This window comes from Delphinus delphis, chromosome X (genome assembly GCF_949987515.2).
Source record: "Delphinus delphis chromosome X, mDelDel1.2, whole genome shotgun sequence".
NCBI lineage: Eukaryota > Metazoa > Chordata > Mammalia > Artiodactyla > Delphinidae > Delphinus > Delphinus delphis.
The window spans coordinates 87,034,239-87,049,054 of NC_082704.1; the positions used below are offsets into that span (position 1 = coordinate 87,034,239).

General features: G+C 40.6%; 2 protein-coding genes across 2 annotated transcripts in view; one reads left to right on the forward strand and one right to left on the reverse strand.

Moving 5' to 3' along the window:
* The window catches only part of ZNF674 (zinc finger protein 674), a 34,470-nt gene extending 24,887 nt beyond the window's left edge, over positions 1–9,583 (forward strand). The window contains exon 4 of the mRNA XM_060002980.1: positions 7,247–9,583. Coding sequence (XP_059858963.1) covers positions 7,247–8,739 — 1,493 coding nt within the window. The 3' untranslated portion in view covers positions 8,740–9,583. The remainder of the gene's footprint in view (positions 1–7,246) is intronic.
* Positions 9,584–10,855: 1,272 nt separating this feature from the next.
* On the reverse strand, positions 10,856–14,291 carry KRBOX4 (KRAB box domain containing 4). The gene is made up of 4 exons (XM_060001795.2): positions 14,202–14,291; positions 12,565–12,691; positions 12,149–12,247; positions 10,856–10,957 (listed from the first exon to the last, which is right to left on the reverse strand). Exons 1-4 carry the CDS (start codon positions 14,289–14,291, stop codon positions 10,890–10,892), a joined length of 384 nt encoding a protein of 127 aa, XP_059857778.2. The 3' UTR covers positions 10,856–10,889.
* Between the last annotated feature and the right edge of the window lie 525 nt (positions 14,292–14,816).

Genomic DNA, 14,816 nt, shown 5'->3' on the forward strand with positions numbered 1-14,816 from the left:
GTTGTTTGTTTTCTTGTTATTGAGCTGCATGAGCTGCTTGTAAATTTTGGAGATTAATCCTTTGTCGGTTGCTTCATTTGCAAATATTTTCTCCCATTCTGAGGGTTGTCTTTTGGTCTTGTTTATGGTTTCCTTTGCTGTGCAAAAGCTTTGAAGTTTCATTAGGTCCCATTTGTTTATTTTTGTTTTTATTTCCATTACTCTAGGAGGTGGGTCAGAAAGGATCTTGCTGTGATTTATGTCATAGAGTGTTCTGCCTATGTTTTCCTCTAAGAGTTTGATAGTTTCTGGCCTTACATTTAGGTCTTTAATCCATTTTGAGCTTATTTTTGTGTATGGTGTTAGGGAGTGATCTAATCTCATACTTTTACATGTACCTGTCCAGTTTTCCCAGCACCACTTATTGAAGAGGCTGTCCTTTCTCCACTGTACATTACTGCCACCTTTATCAAAGATAAGGTGTCCATATGTGCATGGGTTTATCTCTGGGCTTTCTATCCTGTTCCATTGATCTATCTTTCTGTTTTTGTGCCAGTACCATACTGTCTTGATAACTGTAGCTTTGTAGTATAGTCTGAAGTCAGGGAGCCTGATTCCTCCAGTTCCTTCTTTCGTTCTCAAGATTGCTTTGGCTATTCGGGGTCTTTTGTGTTTCCATACAAATTGCAAAATTTTTTGTTCTAGTTCTGTAAAAATGCGAGTGGTAGTTTGATAGGGATTGCATTGAATCTATAGATTGCTTTGGGTAGTAGAGTCATTTTCACAATGTTGATTCTTCCAATCCAAGAACATGGTATATCTCTCCATCTATTTGTATCATCTTTAATTTCTTTCATCAGTGTCTTATAATTTTCTGCATACAGGTCTTTTGTCTCCTTGTGTAGGTTTATTCCTAGATATTTTATTCTTTTTGTTGCAATGGTAAAAGGGGGTGTTTTCTTGATTTCACTTTCAGATTTTTCATCATTAGTATATAGGAATGCCAGAGATTTCTGTGCATTAATTTTGTATCCTGCTAGTTTACCAAATTCATTGATTAGCTCTAGTAGTTTTCTGGTAGCATCTTTAGGGTTCTCTATGTATAGGATCATGTCATCTGCAAAAAGTGACAGCTTTACTTCTTCTTTTCTGATTTGGATTCCTTTTATTTCCTTTTCTTCTCTGATTGCTGTGGCTAAAACTTCCAAAACTATGTTGAATAAGAGTGGTGAGAGTGGGCAACCTTGTCTTGTTCCTGATCTTAGTGGAAATGCTTTCAGTTTTTCACCATTGAGGATGATGTTGGCTGTGGGCTTGTCATATATGGCCTTTATTATGTTGAGGAAAGTTCCCTCTATGCCTACTTTCTGCAGGGTTTTTATCATAAATGGGTGTTGAATTTTGTCAAAAGCTTTCTCTGCATCTATTGAGATGATCATATGGTTTTTCTCCTTCAGTTTGTTAATATGGTTTATCACATTGATAGATTTGCGTATATTGAAGAATCCTTGCATTCCTGGAATAAACCCCACTTGATCATGGTGTATGATCCTTTTAATGTGCTGTTGGATTCTGTTTGCTAGTAATTTGTTGAGGATTTTTGCATCTATGTTCATCAGTGATATTGGCCTGTAGTTTTCTTTCTTTGTGACATCCTTGTCTGGTTTTGGTATCAAGGTGATGGTGGCCTCGTAGAAGGAGTTTGGGAGGGTTCCTCCCTCTGCTATATTTTGGAAGAGTTTGAGAAGGATAGGTGTTAGCTCTTCTCTAAATGTTTGATAGAATTCGCCTGTGAAGCCATCTGGTCCTGGGCTTTTGTTTGTTGGAAGATTTTTAATCACAGTTTCAATTTCAGTGCTTGTGATTGGTCTGTTCATATTTTCTATTTCTTCCTGATTCAGTCTTGGCACGTTGTGCATTTCTAAGCATTTGTCCATTTCTTCCAGATTGTCCATTTTATTGGCATAGAGTTGCTTGTAGTAATCTCTCATGATCTCTTTTATTTCTGCAGTGTCAGTTGTTACCTCTCCTTTTTCATTTCTAATTCTATTGATTTGAGTCTTCTCCCTTTTTTTCTTGATGAGTGTGGCTAGTGGTTTATCTATTTTGTTTATCTTCTCAAAGAACCAGCTTTTAGTTTTATTGATCTTTGCTATTGTTTCCTTCATTTCTTTTTCATTTATTTCTGATATGATTTTTATGATTTCTTTCCTTCTGCTAGCTTTGGGGTTTTTTTGTTCTTCTTTCTCTAATTGCTTGAGGTGCAAGGTTAGGTTGTTTATTCGAGATGTTTCCTGCTTCTTAAGGTGGGCTTGTGTTGCTATAAACTTCCCCCTTAGAACTGCTTTTGCTGCATCCCACAGGTTTTGGGTCGTTGTGTCTCCATTGTCATTTGTTTCTAGGTATTTTTTTATTTCCTCTTTGATTTCTTCAGTGATCACTTCATTATTAAGTAGTGTATTGTTTAGCCTCCATGTGTTTGTATTTTTTACAGATCTTTTCCTGTAATTGATATCTAGTCTCATGGCGTTGTGGTCAGAAAAGATACTTGATACAATTTCAATTTTCTTAAATTTACCAAGGCTTGATTTGTGACCTAAGATATGATCTATCCTGGAGAATGTTCCATGAGCACTTGAGAAAAATGTGTATTCTGTTGTTTTTGGATGGAGTGTCCTATAAATATCGATTAAGTCCATCTTGTTTAATGTATCATTTAAAGTTTGTGTTTCCTTATTTATTTTCATTTTGGATGATCTGTCCATGGGTGAAAGTGGGGTGTTTAAGTCCCCTACTATGAATGTGTTACTGTCGATTTCCCCTTTTATGGCTGTTAGTATTTGCCTTATGTATTGAGGTGCTCCTATGTTGGGTGCATAAATAGTTACAATTGTTATATCTTCTTCTTGGATTGATCCCTTGATCATTATGTAGTGTCCTTCTTTGTCTCTTCTAATACTCTTTATTTTAAAGTCTATTTTGTCGCATATGAGAATTGCTACTCCAGCTTTCTTTTGGATTCCGTTTGCATGGAATATCTTTTTCCATCCCCTTACTTTCAGTCTGTATGTGTCTCTAGGTCTGAAGTGGGTGTCTTGTAGACAGCATATATAAGGGTCTTGTTTTTGTATCCATTCAGCTAATCTGTGTCTTTTGGTGGGAGCATTTAGTCCATTTACATTTAAGGTAATTATCAATGTGTATGTTCCTATTCCCATTTTCTAAATTGTTTTGGGTTCGTTATTATAGGCCTTTTCCTTCTCTTGTGTTTCTTGCCTAGAGAAGATCCTTTAGCATTTGTTGTAAAGCTGGTTTGGTGGTGCTGAACTCTCTCAGCTTTTGCTTGTCTGTAAAGGTTTTAATTTCTCCATCAAATCTGAATGAGATCCTTGCTGGGTAGAGTAGTCTTGGCTGCAGGTTTTTATCCTTCATCACTTTCAGTATGTCCTGCCACTCCCTTCTGGCTTGTAGGGTTTCTGCTGAGAGATCAGCTGTTAACCTTATGTGGATTCCCTTATGTGTTATTTGTTGTTTTTCCCTTGCTGCTTTTAATATGCTTTCTTTGTATTTAATTTTTGACAGTTTGATTAATATGTGTCTTGGCGTATTTCTCCTTGTATTTATCCTGCATGGGACTCTCCGTGCTTCCTGGACTTGATTAACTATTTCCTTTCCCATATCAGGGAAGTTTTCAACTATAATCTCTTCAAATATTTTCTCAGTCCCTTTCTTTTTCTCTTCTTCTTCTGGAACCCCTATAATTCGAATGTTGGTGCATTTAATGTTGTCCCAGAGGTCTCTGAGACTGTCCTCAGTTCTTTTCATTCTTTTTTCTTTATTCTGCTCTGCAGTAGTTATTTCCACTATTTTATCTTCCAGGTCACTTATCCGTTCTTCTGCCTCAGTTATTCTGCTATTGATCCCATCTAGAGTACTTTTAATTTCATCTATTGTGTTGTTCATCGTTGCTTGTTTCATCTTTAGTTCTTCTAGGTCCTTGTTAACTGATTCTTGCATTTTGTCCATTCTATTGTCCATTCTATCTCCAAGATTTCGGATCAAGCTTACTATCATTATTCTGAATTCTTTTTCAGGTAGACTGCCTATTTCCTCTTCATTTGTTAGGTCTGGTGCATTTTTATCTTGCTCCTTTGTTTGCTGTGTGTTTTTCTGTCTTCTCATTTTGCTTATCTTGCTGTGTTTGGGGTCTCCTTTTTGCAGGCTGCAGGTTTGTAGTTCCTCCTGTTTTTGATGTCTGTCTCCAGTGGCTAAGGTTGGTTCAGTGGGTTGTGTAGGCTTCCTGGTGGAGGGGACTAGTGCCTGTGTTGTGGTGGATGAGGCTGGATCTTGTCTCTCTAGTGGGCAGGTTCACATCTGGTGGTGTGTTTTGGGGTGTCTGTGGCCTTATGATTTTAGGCAGCCTCTCTGCTAATGGGTGGGGTTGTGTTCCTATTTTGCTAGTTGTTTGGCATAGGTTTTCCAGCACTGTGGCTTGCTGGTCATTGAGTGAAGCTGGGTGCTGGTGTTAAGATGGAGGTCTCTGGGAGATTTTCGCCGTTTGATATTATGTGGAGCTGGGAGGTCTCTTGTGGACCAGTGTCCTGAAGTTGGCTCTCCTACCTCAGAGGCAGAGCCCTGCCTCCTGGCTGGAGCACCAAGAGCTTTTCATCCACACGGCTCAGGATAAAAGGGAGAAAAAGTAGAGGGAATTAGTAGAAGTATGAGGAAAGAAAGAAGGAAAGGAGGGTAGGAAGGAAGGAAGAAAGAAAGAAAGAAGCAAAGAAGCAAAGAAGGCAAGAAGGAAAGAAAGGAGGGAGGGAGGGAGGGAGGAAGGAAGGAAGGAGGGAAAGAAGGAAAAAAGACAGAAAGAAAGAAGATACAGTGAAAATAAAATAAAGTATAATAAAGTTATTGAATTAAAAAATTCTTATTTAGAAAAAAAAAAGGGACGGATAGAACCTTAGGACAAATGTTGTAAGCAAAGCTATACAGACAAAATCTTACACAGAAGCATACACATACACCCTCACTAAAAGAGGTAAATGGGGAAAAATCATAAATCTTGCTGTCAGAGACCACCTCCTCAATTTGGGATGATTCGTTGTCTAAAGGAGGGAAGGAAGGAAAGAAAGAAAGAAAGAAAGAAAGAACGAAGGTAAAGTATAATTACGTTATTAAAATTAATTATTAAGAAAAAAAATTTAAAAAAAAAACATGGACGGATAGAACCCTAGGACAAATGGTGGAAGCAAGACTATACAGACAAGATCTCACACAGAAGCATACACATACACATTCACAAGAAGAGGAAAAGGGAAAAAATCATAGATCTTGCTCCTAAAGTCCACTTCCTTAATTTGGGATGTTTGGTTGTCTATTCAGGTATTCCACAGATGCAGGGTATATCAAGTTGATTGTGGAGCTTTAATCCGCTGCTTCTGAGGCTGCTGGGAGAGATTTCCCTTTCTCTTCTTTGTTCTCACAGCTCCCAGGGCTCAGCTTTGGATTTGGCCCTGCCACTGCGTGTAGGTCGCTGGAGGGCATCTGTTTTTTGCTCAGACAGGATGGGGTTAAAAGAGCCGCTGATTCGGGGGCTCTGGCGCACTCAGGCCGGCGGGTAGGGAGGGGCACGGAGTGCGGGGCGGGCCTGCGGTGGCAAAGGCCGGCGTGACTTTGCACCAGCCTGAGGCGCGCTGTGCGTTCTCCCGGGGAAGTTGTCCCTGGATCCCGGGAACCTGGCAGTGGCGGGCTGCACAGGCTCCGCAGAAGAGGGGTGTGGAGGGTGACCTGTGCTCGCACACAGGCCCCTTGGTGGCGGCAGCAGCAGCCTTAACGTCTCCCGCCCGTCTCTGGGGTCCGCGCTTTTAGCTGCGGCTCGCGCCCGTCTCTGGGGTTCGCGCTTTTAGCCGCGGCTCACTCCCGTCTCTGGAGTTCCTTTAAGCAGCGTTCTTAAACCCCTCTCCTCACGCCCCAGGAAACAAAGAGGGAAGGAAAAGTCTCCTGCCTCTTCGGCAGGTGCAGACTTTTCCCCGGACTCCCTCCCGGCTAGCCGTGGTGCACTAACCCCTTCAGGCTATGTTCAAGCCGCCAACCCCAGTCCTCTCCCTGCGCTCCGTCCGAAACCGGAACCCGAGCCTCAGAGCCTCAGCTCGCAGCCCCGCCCACGCCGGCGGGTGAGCAGACAAGCCTCTCGGGCTGGTGAGTGCCGGTCGGCACCGATCCTCTGTGCGGGAATCTCCCCGCTTTGCCCTCCGCACCCGTTGCTGTGCACTCCTCCGCGGCTTCGAAGCTCCCCCCTCCGCCTCCCGCAGTCTCCGCCCGCGAAGGGGCTTCCTAGTGTGTGGAAACTTTTCCTCCTTCACAGCTCCCTCCCACTGGTGCAGGTGCCGTCCCTATTCTTTTGTCTCTGTTTTTTCTTTTTTACTTTTGCCCTACCCAGGTACGTGGGGAGTTTCTTGCCTTTTGGGAGGTCTGAGGTCTTCTGCCAGCCTTCAGTAGGTGTTCTGTAGGAGTTGTTCCACGTGTAGATGTATTTCTGGTGTATCTGTGGGGAGGAAGGTGATCTCCGCGTCTTACTCTTCCGCCATCTTCCGCCTTCCCCTTTGATGTGATTTTAAGAGGGGTTGTTTATTTACTTTCCCTTTCTGATATTTCACTGTTAGTGTAAAGAAATGTAACTGATTTCTGGATGTTAATCTTGTATCCTGCTACCATGCTGAATTTATCAGTTCTAGTAGTTTTTGTGTGGAGTCTTTAGGGATTTCTATATATAGTATCATATCAGGCTTTTGATTTCTTATATATAACATCCTTCTTTCCAGTTTCCTTGACCAGTGGGGAATCTTTCTAGTTCCTGTTTAACACACATGGATGCCCTTTGTGGCTCCTACTTTTAGTGCAAATTATATTCTAGTTTCCTGAACATTTGTGCCCTGTGGTCTGGATTCCCCTGCAAATCTTCAACCTTCAGTTTCTGTTCACCCCATCCCTTTAAACTCTCACTTCAGTTTTGACACCTAAAAACTTTCTTTTCTTGGTTTTGAGCTTGACTGGGTATTAAATTATTTTCTGTTAAATGTGGGCCAGCATTTGTTTGTATTTACAGTTGAGGGAGGTGGTGGTGGTGGAGCATAGGGAGGTTTCATCCACGTCAGCTCAGGTCCATTAATAGGAGTTCACAGCAGGGCATTTATGAATGAATTTTATGCCATAACATTATAGAAGAAATATTTACAAGTTTGATGATTCATTGCATTTTTTTCCCTAGAATTCTGGCAAGTTGGTGACCCAACAGATAATCATAAGGAAAGCCAAGACAAACCTCTGTGGCAAGCTGCATCCGTTGATAAGGAAACACTGAAGGATGGAAGTGGCCCAAAATTCAGAACATACAGAAAAATCATTTATCCAAGCACAAACTTTGTTTCTATAAGACAAAGACTCCCTAAATATGATTCATGGGGAAAGTGTTCAAAACATAATTTAAATTTTCTTAGTCAAAGTAGAAGCTATGTAAGAAAGAAAGATGATGAATGTAAGGCATATTGGAAATTATGCTTCCATTCTAATCTTGATAAAGCTCAACCTGGAGAGAAATTCTTTGAGCTTAATGAACATGGAAAAGCCTTCCACCATAAGCAATCCCTTAATAAAAGTCCAAGAATTCAAACTGGGGAGAAACTCTATAAATGTTCTGAATGTGGAAAAGTATTTATCCAGAAAGCAAACCTTGTTGTACATCAGAGAACTCACACCAGAGAGAAACCTTACGAATGCTGTGAATGTGCAAAAACCTTCAGCCAAAAGTCAACCCTCATTGCACACCAGAGAACTCATACAGGGGAGAAGCCGTATGAATGCAGTGAATGTGGGAAAACATTTATCCAGAAGTCAACTCTGATTAAACATCAGCGAACTCATACAGGAGAGAAACCATTTGTATGTGGTGAATGTGCAAAAGCTTTTAAGAGTTCATATCACCTTATTAGACATGAAAAAACACACATTAGACAAGCATTTTATGAAGCTATCAAATGTGGGAAGTCCAGCCTTACACACCAAAGGACTCATACAGGTGAGAAACCTGAGTGCAATAAACATGGGAAAGCCTTTGATGAGACGCCCACCCCCATTAAACATCAAGGAACTCATACAAAAGAGAAACCTTATGAGTGCAGTAAATGCGGAAAAGTCTTCAGGGGAAAGTCACACCTTTCTGTTCATCAGAGAGTTCATACAGGAGAGAAACCCTATGAATGCAGCATATGTGGGAAGACTTTCAGTGGAAAATCACACCTCTCTGTCCATCAGAGAACTCATACAGGAGAGAAACCTTATGAATGCAGAAGATGTGGGAAAGCATTTGGTGAGAAGTCAACCCTTATTGTACATCAGAGAACTCATACAGGAGAAAAACCCTATAAATGCAACGAATGTGGGAAAGCCTTCAGTGAAAAGTCACCACTGACTAAACATCAGAGAATTCATACAGGAGAGAGACCCTATGAATGCAGTGACTGTAGGAAAGCATTCAGTAGGAAATCAACTCTCATTAAATATCAGAGAATTCATACAGGAGAAAAACCCTATGAATGTAGTGAATGTGGCAAAGCCTTCAGTGTGAAATCAACTCTCATTGTACATCACAGAACTCATACAGGAGAGAAACCTTATGAATGCAGAGAATGTGGCAAAGCCTTCAGTGGGAAGTCAACACTCATTAAACATCAGAAAAGTCATACAGGAGAGAAAACCTATTAAGATACTTTACTGTGAGATAATTTCACTAGTTACACCTCATTATATTATATATCAATTCATCCTGGGGAGTAACCTTATAAATATCAAAAAATGTCAAAAACTCTTCATATATTATTTAATGTTCATTTAACTTAATAAAAGGCACAAAAGTATAATTCCAGAAGGATATAATAAATGTGATCAATTTTTCATGCAGAATTCTTACACAAGTGGAGAACTGTATACCAGAGAATTCAAAAGTGGCAAAACTGTGAATATATTGATGTGGAAAAGACTTTAGAAAGAATTTAAATATCCTTGCCTATCAGAGTATTTATGCTGACCTATCAGAGTATTTATGCTGAGGAAAAACAAAGAATTTAATGAGTTTAGAAAACTGTGTTAGAAATTATGAGAGAAATATGTTCCATAGTCTATACCACACATTTTGTGTGAAAGGTGCAGAGGTTGCAAACAAGCACTCAATAATTAAGATATGTTCACTGTGGAGTAGAGGATGACATTTTTGAAAGAAAAATATAAAGCAAAAATTGTTAATCCTAGCTAGGGCAAACTCCCAGTTTACTTCTTAAACAAAATAGAAAAATTGCTTCCTTAAGTGGTGTGACGGAGGATGAGTCATCATGATCCCTGAAACAAAGGAGCTCAAACAGGAGATCTCACACATATTCATCAACACTTTCAGTGCAGAAATGCAAACCCCTTACAGAAAAGGCATATATTAAGCTTTGACACACCTCACTTAGGAACAGTGCTTATAACTTAATATTTAAGGGTAATCATTTTATGGTTACATTTATGCCTCATTTTATTAGTCAGTAAAAGTTCTTTAATTTTCAGCTTATCTACCTTAACATAATACTATTTAAAATAGAAAAAAAATAAATTGAATATCCAATAGTCAATTGATTAAAAACTGACATATCAATAAGATAGAATAGTATACACTAATGAAAAATTTTTTCATGTTTGAGGATTTGGGGAAATGTTCATGGTAATTGGCTAAGTGAAAAAACATAAAACAATGTACCACATAGTTTACATTATAAAAAAATACATCAAGGATGGATAATGCACCATTATATCAGTGACTCTGGATGGCAGAAAAGTAGCAGTTTTATGCTGAGTAAAATTATTTGCACATATATATGTATACAAATATATTTGTTTTATATTTGTATCTGTTGTAGGTGTGTGTGTATAGGTAGACACAGAACAAAAAGCTCGGAAGGAAATACAACAAATTATTAAGCAGATTATCCAGATTATCGTTTGGGTGGTAGGATTATTGAGTTTTTAATTTTTTAAATGTCGTCTGCAGAAACTACCCATAAAATGATCTTGTGCATAGTAGATTCTGTTTTCCAATCCATTTTCCCATTCAGCTTTGTCTTTAATATGTGACACAATTCTCTTCTTAAAATGACCCCATTTTCACATATGTCTATATATTCCCTATTCCTTTTCCATGTGGTTGTCTGAGTGTATGGTTTTGAGTATAGGTTTTGCATCTTAAAAATGGGTATCCTGTGATTGTAATATCTGTGTGTGATTTTTTTGGGTAAAAATAAGTTATCTCCATAGTTCTTTACACTGTAACCACTGAATACTGTTACATAAATTATCAGCTAACAAACATTACAGGTGAGGAGAGAGGTAGTAAATGGTCCAACTGATAAGTATATGAATTCCAATTATACACTAGAAGACTGAGGAAATCACCACTGGATGGGTCTGCATGTGCAGTGGGCCACTGTGAATCAGGTTTAAGCGAGGACTCAGTGTAACACCTGTACCCAGTAAGCCCCCACTCTTAACAGGAGGGCCATGGTGATGCTTTGCATATCTGGGTATTAATGTCAACTCAGAAAGCTGTGTCCAATAGTCCTAAAAATATTCCCTTTTCCCCAATGACCATAGTCACCCAGATAAATGGCCATAGGTTCCCTCGGAAAGGGACTAAGGTAAGTATTTTATGTTTGCTACAATGTTGTAGGGTTCTTCCTATAAGGGACATGGGCACCTCTCTAGACAATTGGTTCCAGATCTAAAATTTGGCTCAGGTCTGGGAACTCAGCAAGGGACCCTCACTTTTTAATGAAGCATTTGCCCTCAGACTTCTCTCTTTGAATCTTGCCTTTTTTTTTTTTTTATTTTTCGCCGTACCAGCTGGCTTGCAGGATCTTAGTTCTCTGACCAGGGATCGAACTCGAGCCCCCTGCAATGGAAACGCGGAGTCCAGTGGTTAGTCCCTGGTTAGGCCAGGGAATTCCCAAATCTTGCCCTTTTCTGATTGTAATATTAAACTGCAATTCTGTTGGTGCCCATCAGTCTTACTCCTAGGGATGCCAGGCTCATCATAGATTCATTACAACCAAGGAAAGAATTAATGAGCTTGAGAGAAAGTGTTTAGGCTTGTACCATTCAATATGGTGTTGGCGTTTTATAAATGCCCTTTAACAGACTGAGGAAGTTCCTTTCTATTCCTAGTTTATTAAGGGATTTTTTAAAATCATGAACATATATTAATTTTGCCATATTATTTTCCTGTAACCATTGAGATGATCATATGCTTTTGCCTTTATTCTGTTAATATATTTAATTAAATTGAATTCTGAATGTTAACCTTGCATTCATTTTCAAATATTATTGGATTCCATTTGCTAAATATTTTGTCAAGGGTTTGTACATCAATATTCATGAGATTTATTGGTCTGTACTTTTCTTTCCCTTTAATTTCTTGGTCAGGTGTCAGGGTAATGCTGGTCTAAAAAACTTGCTGGGAATTATTTCCTCCTTATTTTCCTAAAGGGTTTGTATAGGATTGATATTATATCATTATAAATATTGGAGGACAATCTCCATGAGACCATTCTCACTTGCCTGGTAGAGCTGCAGGCCACTAGCAAAGCTTTTTTTTTTGTCCATCCCAACTCCAGTAAACCAGGTAGGATAATTTCCCTGAGGTTAAAGACTCTGCGTTTCAGACTTCGAGGGCCCACAGTATGCCAAGTAAAGAGGAAACATCACCCCTCCATCTGCTTGTCTTCTGATGAACACACAAATGCCCAAGAGATGGGGAAAGTCCCAACAGCTTCCAGAAAGGAGAGGGAGGAGGAAGGAGACAAGGCTGGGCACGTCTCCCTAGCCACCCAGATGCCGGACGGTGGAGACGGGATCTACAGAACAGCAGTGGCTGCCTCTGTCTGAACCCCAAGAACAAGGGGCTGCAGAGGGGCAGCAGGTGGGGCATCGTGTGGCTATCACAGCAGCTCGTTCCATCAGACCCGAATTGTGTCCCCAAGTCTGGGGTTTCTGAGAAGAACTCCTGGGTGCGCCCCCGAGGCCAAGCTCTCCCTGACCCACCAGGTCCCCTTGCCCTGGCCCAACTGGCCCGGCACGGGCTCACCTGGACACCTCCGTGTTGGGCTTTCTCCAGCTGCCATCCTGGCCTCCTCTTCTCCTTGTCCCAACCTGAAGGTCCTACCTGGTTGGGCCACGAGGAATCCTGTTAAGGGGAAATGACAGAGGACTTTCTAATTGACACATGAGGCATTCCGGAACTGAGGCCCATCCTTGCAGGGCAGAGATGGTCTTGCCTCGGTGACTGCCCCGTGAGCCCAGCTAGTGGGCCCTCAGTGCAGACCATCCACAAAGAAGGTGAGAGCACAGACATCCCGTGCAGGGTGCAAACGCCATTATGGATTCTTGACCCTGAGCCTGAGGCCCGATTCATTCAGGGCCCAGACACCCCTGAGCTGCAGCAGCCGACAGAGAGGGAGCCCCGGGGGGTGCGTTCCAGTCACCCTGTGAAGGGTCCCTCACCCACGGAGACAAGGTGGCTGTAGTTCTCCAGCATGACATCCTTGCAGAGGTTCTTCTGAGTGGCGTCCAGCTGCTGCCACTCCTCCAGGGTGAAGTCCACAAACACATCCCTGAAGGTCAACATTTCCTGCAACAGCACACTCCTCCTTAGCCCACTGTCAAAACAAGGTGGGCAGTGGGGGGGGGGGCACTGGCATCTAGAGGGTAGAGGCCATCGATGTTGCTAAATATCCTCCAATGCACATGGCAGCCCTCCACAACACAGCATTATCTTGCCCAAAGGTCAAGAGGGCAGGGGTGAGAAAACCCGGGGTTGAGCAATGAAATGGAATGATCATGAAAAGGACTAGAATGTGCTGTAATATGCGAAAAGAAGAAAAGAAAAAGGGATTCATATCAAGATAGATAAATAGGCACACATGATTTTCGGAAGAATGCATGAAAAAATGAAGGAGACACAAAGACAGGGTGAGAGGGAAAATTATTTTTCACCTTTTGATGAACAAAGTTTTGTTTGAATTTTTTGCCATATGCACAGAGTACTTTTTAAAAGACTCAATTCAATTTATTAATGCTCTATTCAGAACATGCTTTTAGAATTTTGGCATCCATATTCTTAAGTGAAAGTGGTCTTTCACTTTTTGCTTTCTTGTAGTACCTTCCTTGAATTTAAGTTAACTGGCATCATAACATGTACTGGATTCCTTTTCACCTTTTAACAGCCTGGAAAAGTTGAACACAGAAATTATCTGCTCTTTAAAATTTTGTGAAAGCAGCAATTAGTCCAGGATTTGGAAGAGCAAATTTAAAGTGTGAACACCTTTGATTCAAAAATCCTACTTCCAGGTGTATTCTCCATAAATACCTGTACTAATGGGCCAAGAGATACATAGAAAGTTGTTCATGAGGCACTGTATATAATAGAAAAGAAAATTAAAAATCTAAGTGTCCATTTGTAGAGAAATAGTTAAATGATACTTCTATACCACGAAATAGGAACTGAAATAATCTTTATGTACTGATGAGGGACAAAACCCAGAATATAATCAGGTGGGAAAAGCAAGATGGGTATGGGAGTGTGATGGCACTTGTGCAAAAACACATGTTACACATATGTCTATTTTTAGTTAAATTGACGTAAATGCATCTACAGCACCTTATCACCAAATTGTTAACAGTGGGCATCTGCGAGGAAGATGTGGTACTGGGGAGAGAAGTAGGGATCTTTTGGATACTGTTTTTATGCATATTGGAACATGAGACATGGATTTACTTTCATTATTTCAAACATAATGAAAAAGCAAAAAGTGAACTGAAAGTGAAGAAATAGAAAAAGCAAGATGAGTCTATGTATTTAAACAATCTTCTCTGAGAAGGAAAAGAAAAAAAAGAAGAGCAGTCCCAAGAGTAAGAAGTAGATTTTAAAAGTCTTTTCCTTTCTATCTTGTTCCTTTTTTTTTTTCTCTTTTTTTTTTGCTGGGGAGGGGAAGGATTGGAGAATCTGAGGTGGATGACAGGTTGAACAGAAAACAGCCAGAGCTAAGAGGACTAATAGATTTTTCAAGGCTGCAATATAATTTCCTAATTGCTGCCTCAAATTCACTGGAAACAAAGTAGGGGGTAAATTAGGAACTCACCTGGGACACGGCCATCTGGCTCTGCCCTGACAAAGGATGGAGATCTAGGAAGGCAGAATTAGGAGGGTCGAGATCAGTGCATACAGCCATGAGACCACCATCACCAGCTTAATAACAATCACTCTTGCCCCATAGCGGGGATGATCTGGACACGTGGCCTGGTAGCTCCAGCCTGTTCCCCTGGGACACGGCTAAGATCCTGTGGGTTTTCCACGTGAATTTATTTTCTCTTCCTGGACAGATTTATGACTTGTGTTTAAAGACATCTCCTCGGAAGCCATTAACAACCTGACATCTCCTTTCTCTCAGGAATTCTATGCCTGGAAATTTATCGTAAAAAGGCAATCATAAATAAGCACAGGCTACAAGGATGTTAACTGTAGGTGTTTCCACCATTCAACAATTTGGAAGCAACTAAACCTCCAGCAAAGGGGACTCAGATCAAAAATTAGACACACAACATGGGAAATACCGCATGGGCTTTAAAAATGCAATGCAATCCTGTTCTCATTTCTTAACATATTTAAAAGTAGGTTACCAGAAAGCAAGTGTAGTGCGATCCCCTTTGTTAAGCAATATGTATTTATTGAGGAAGAGCAGTCCAGAAGAGCATTT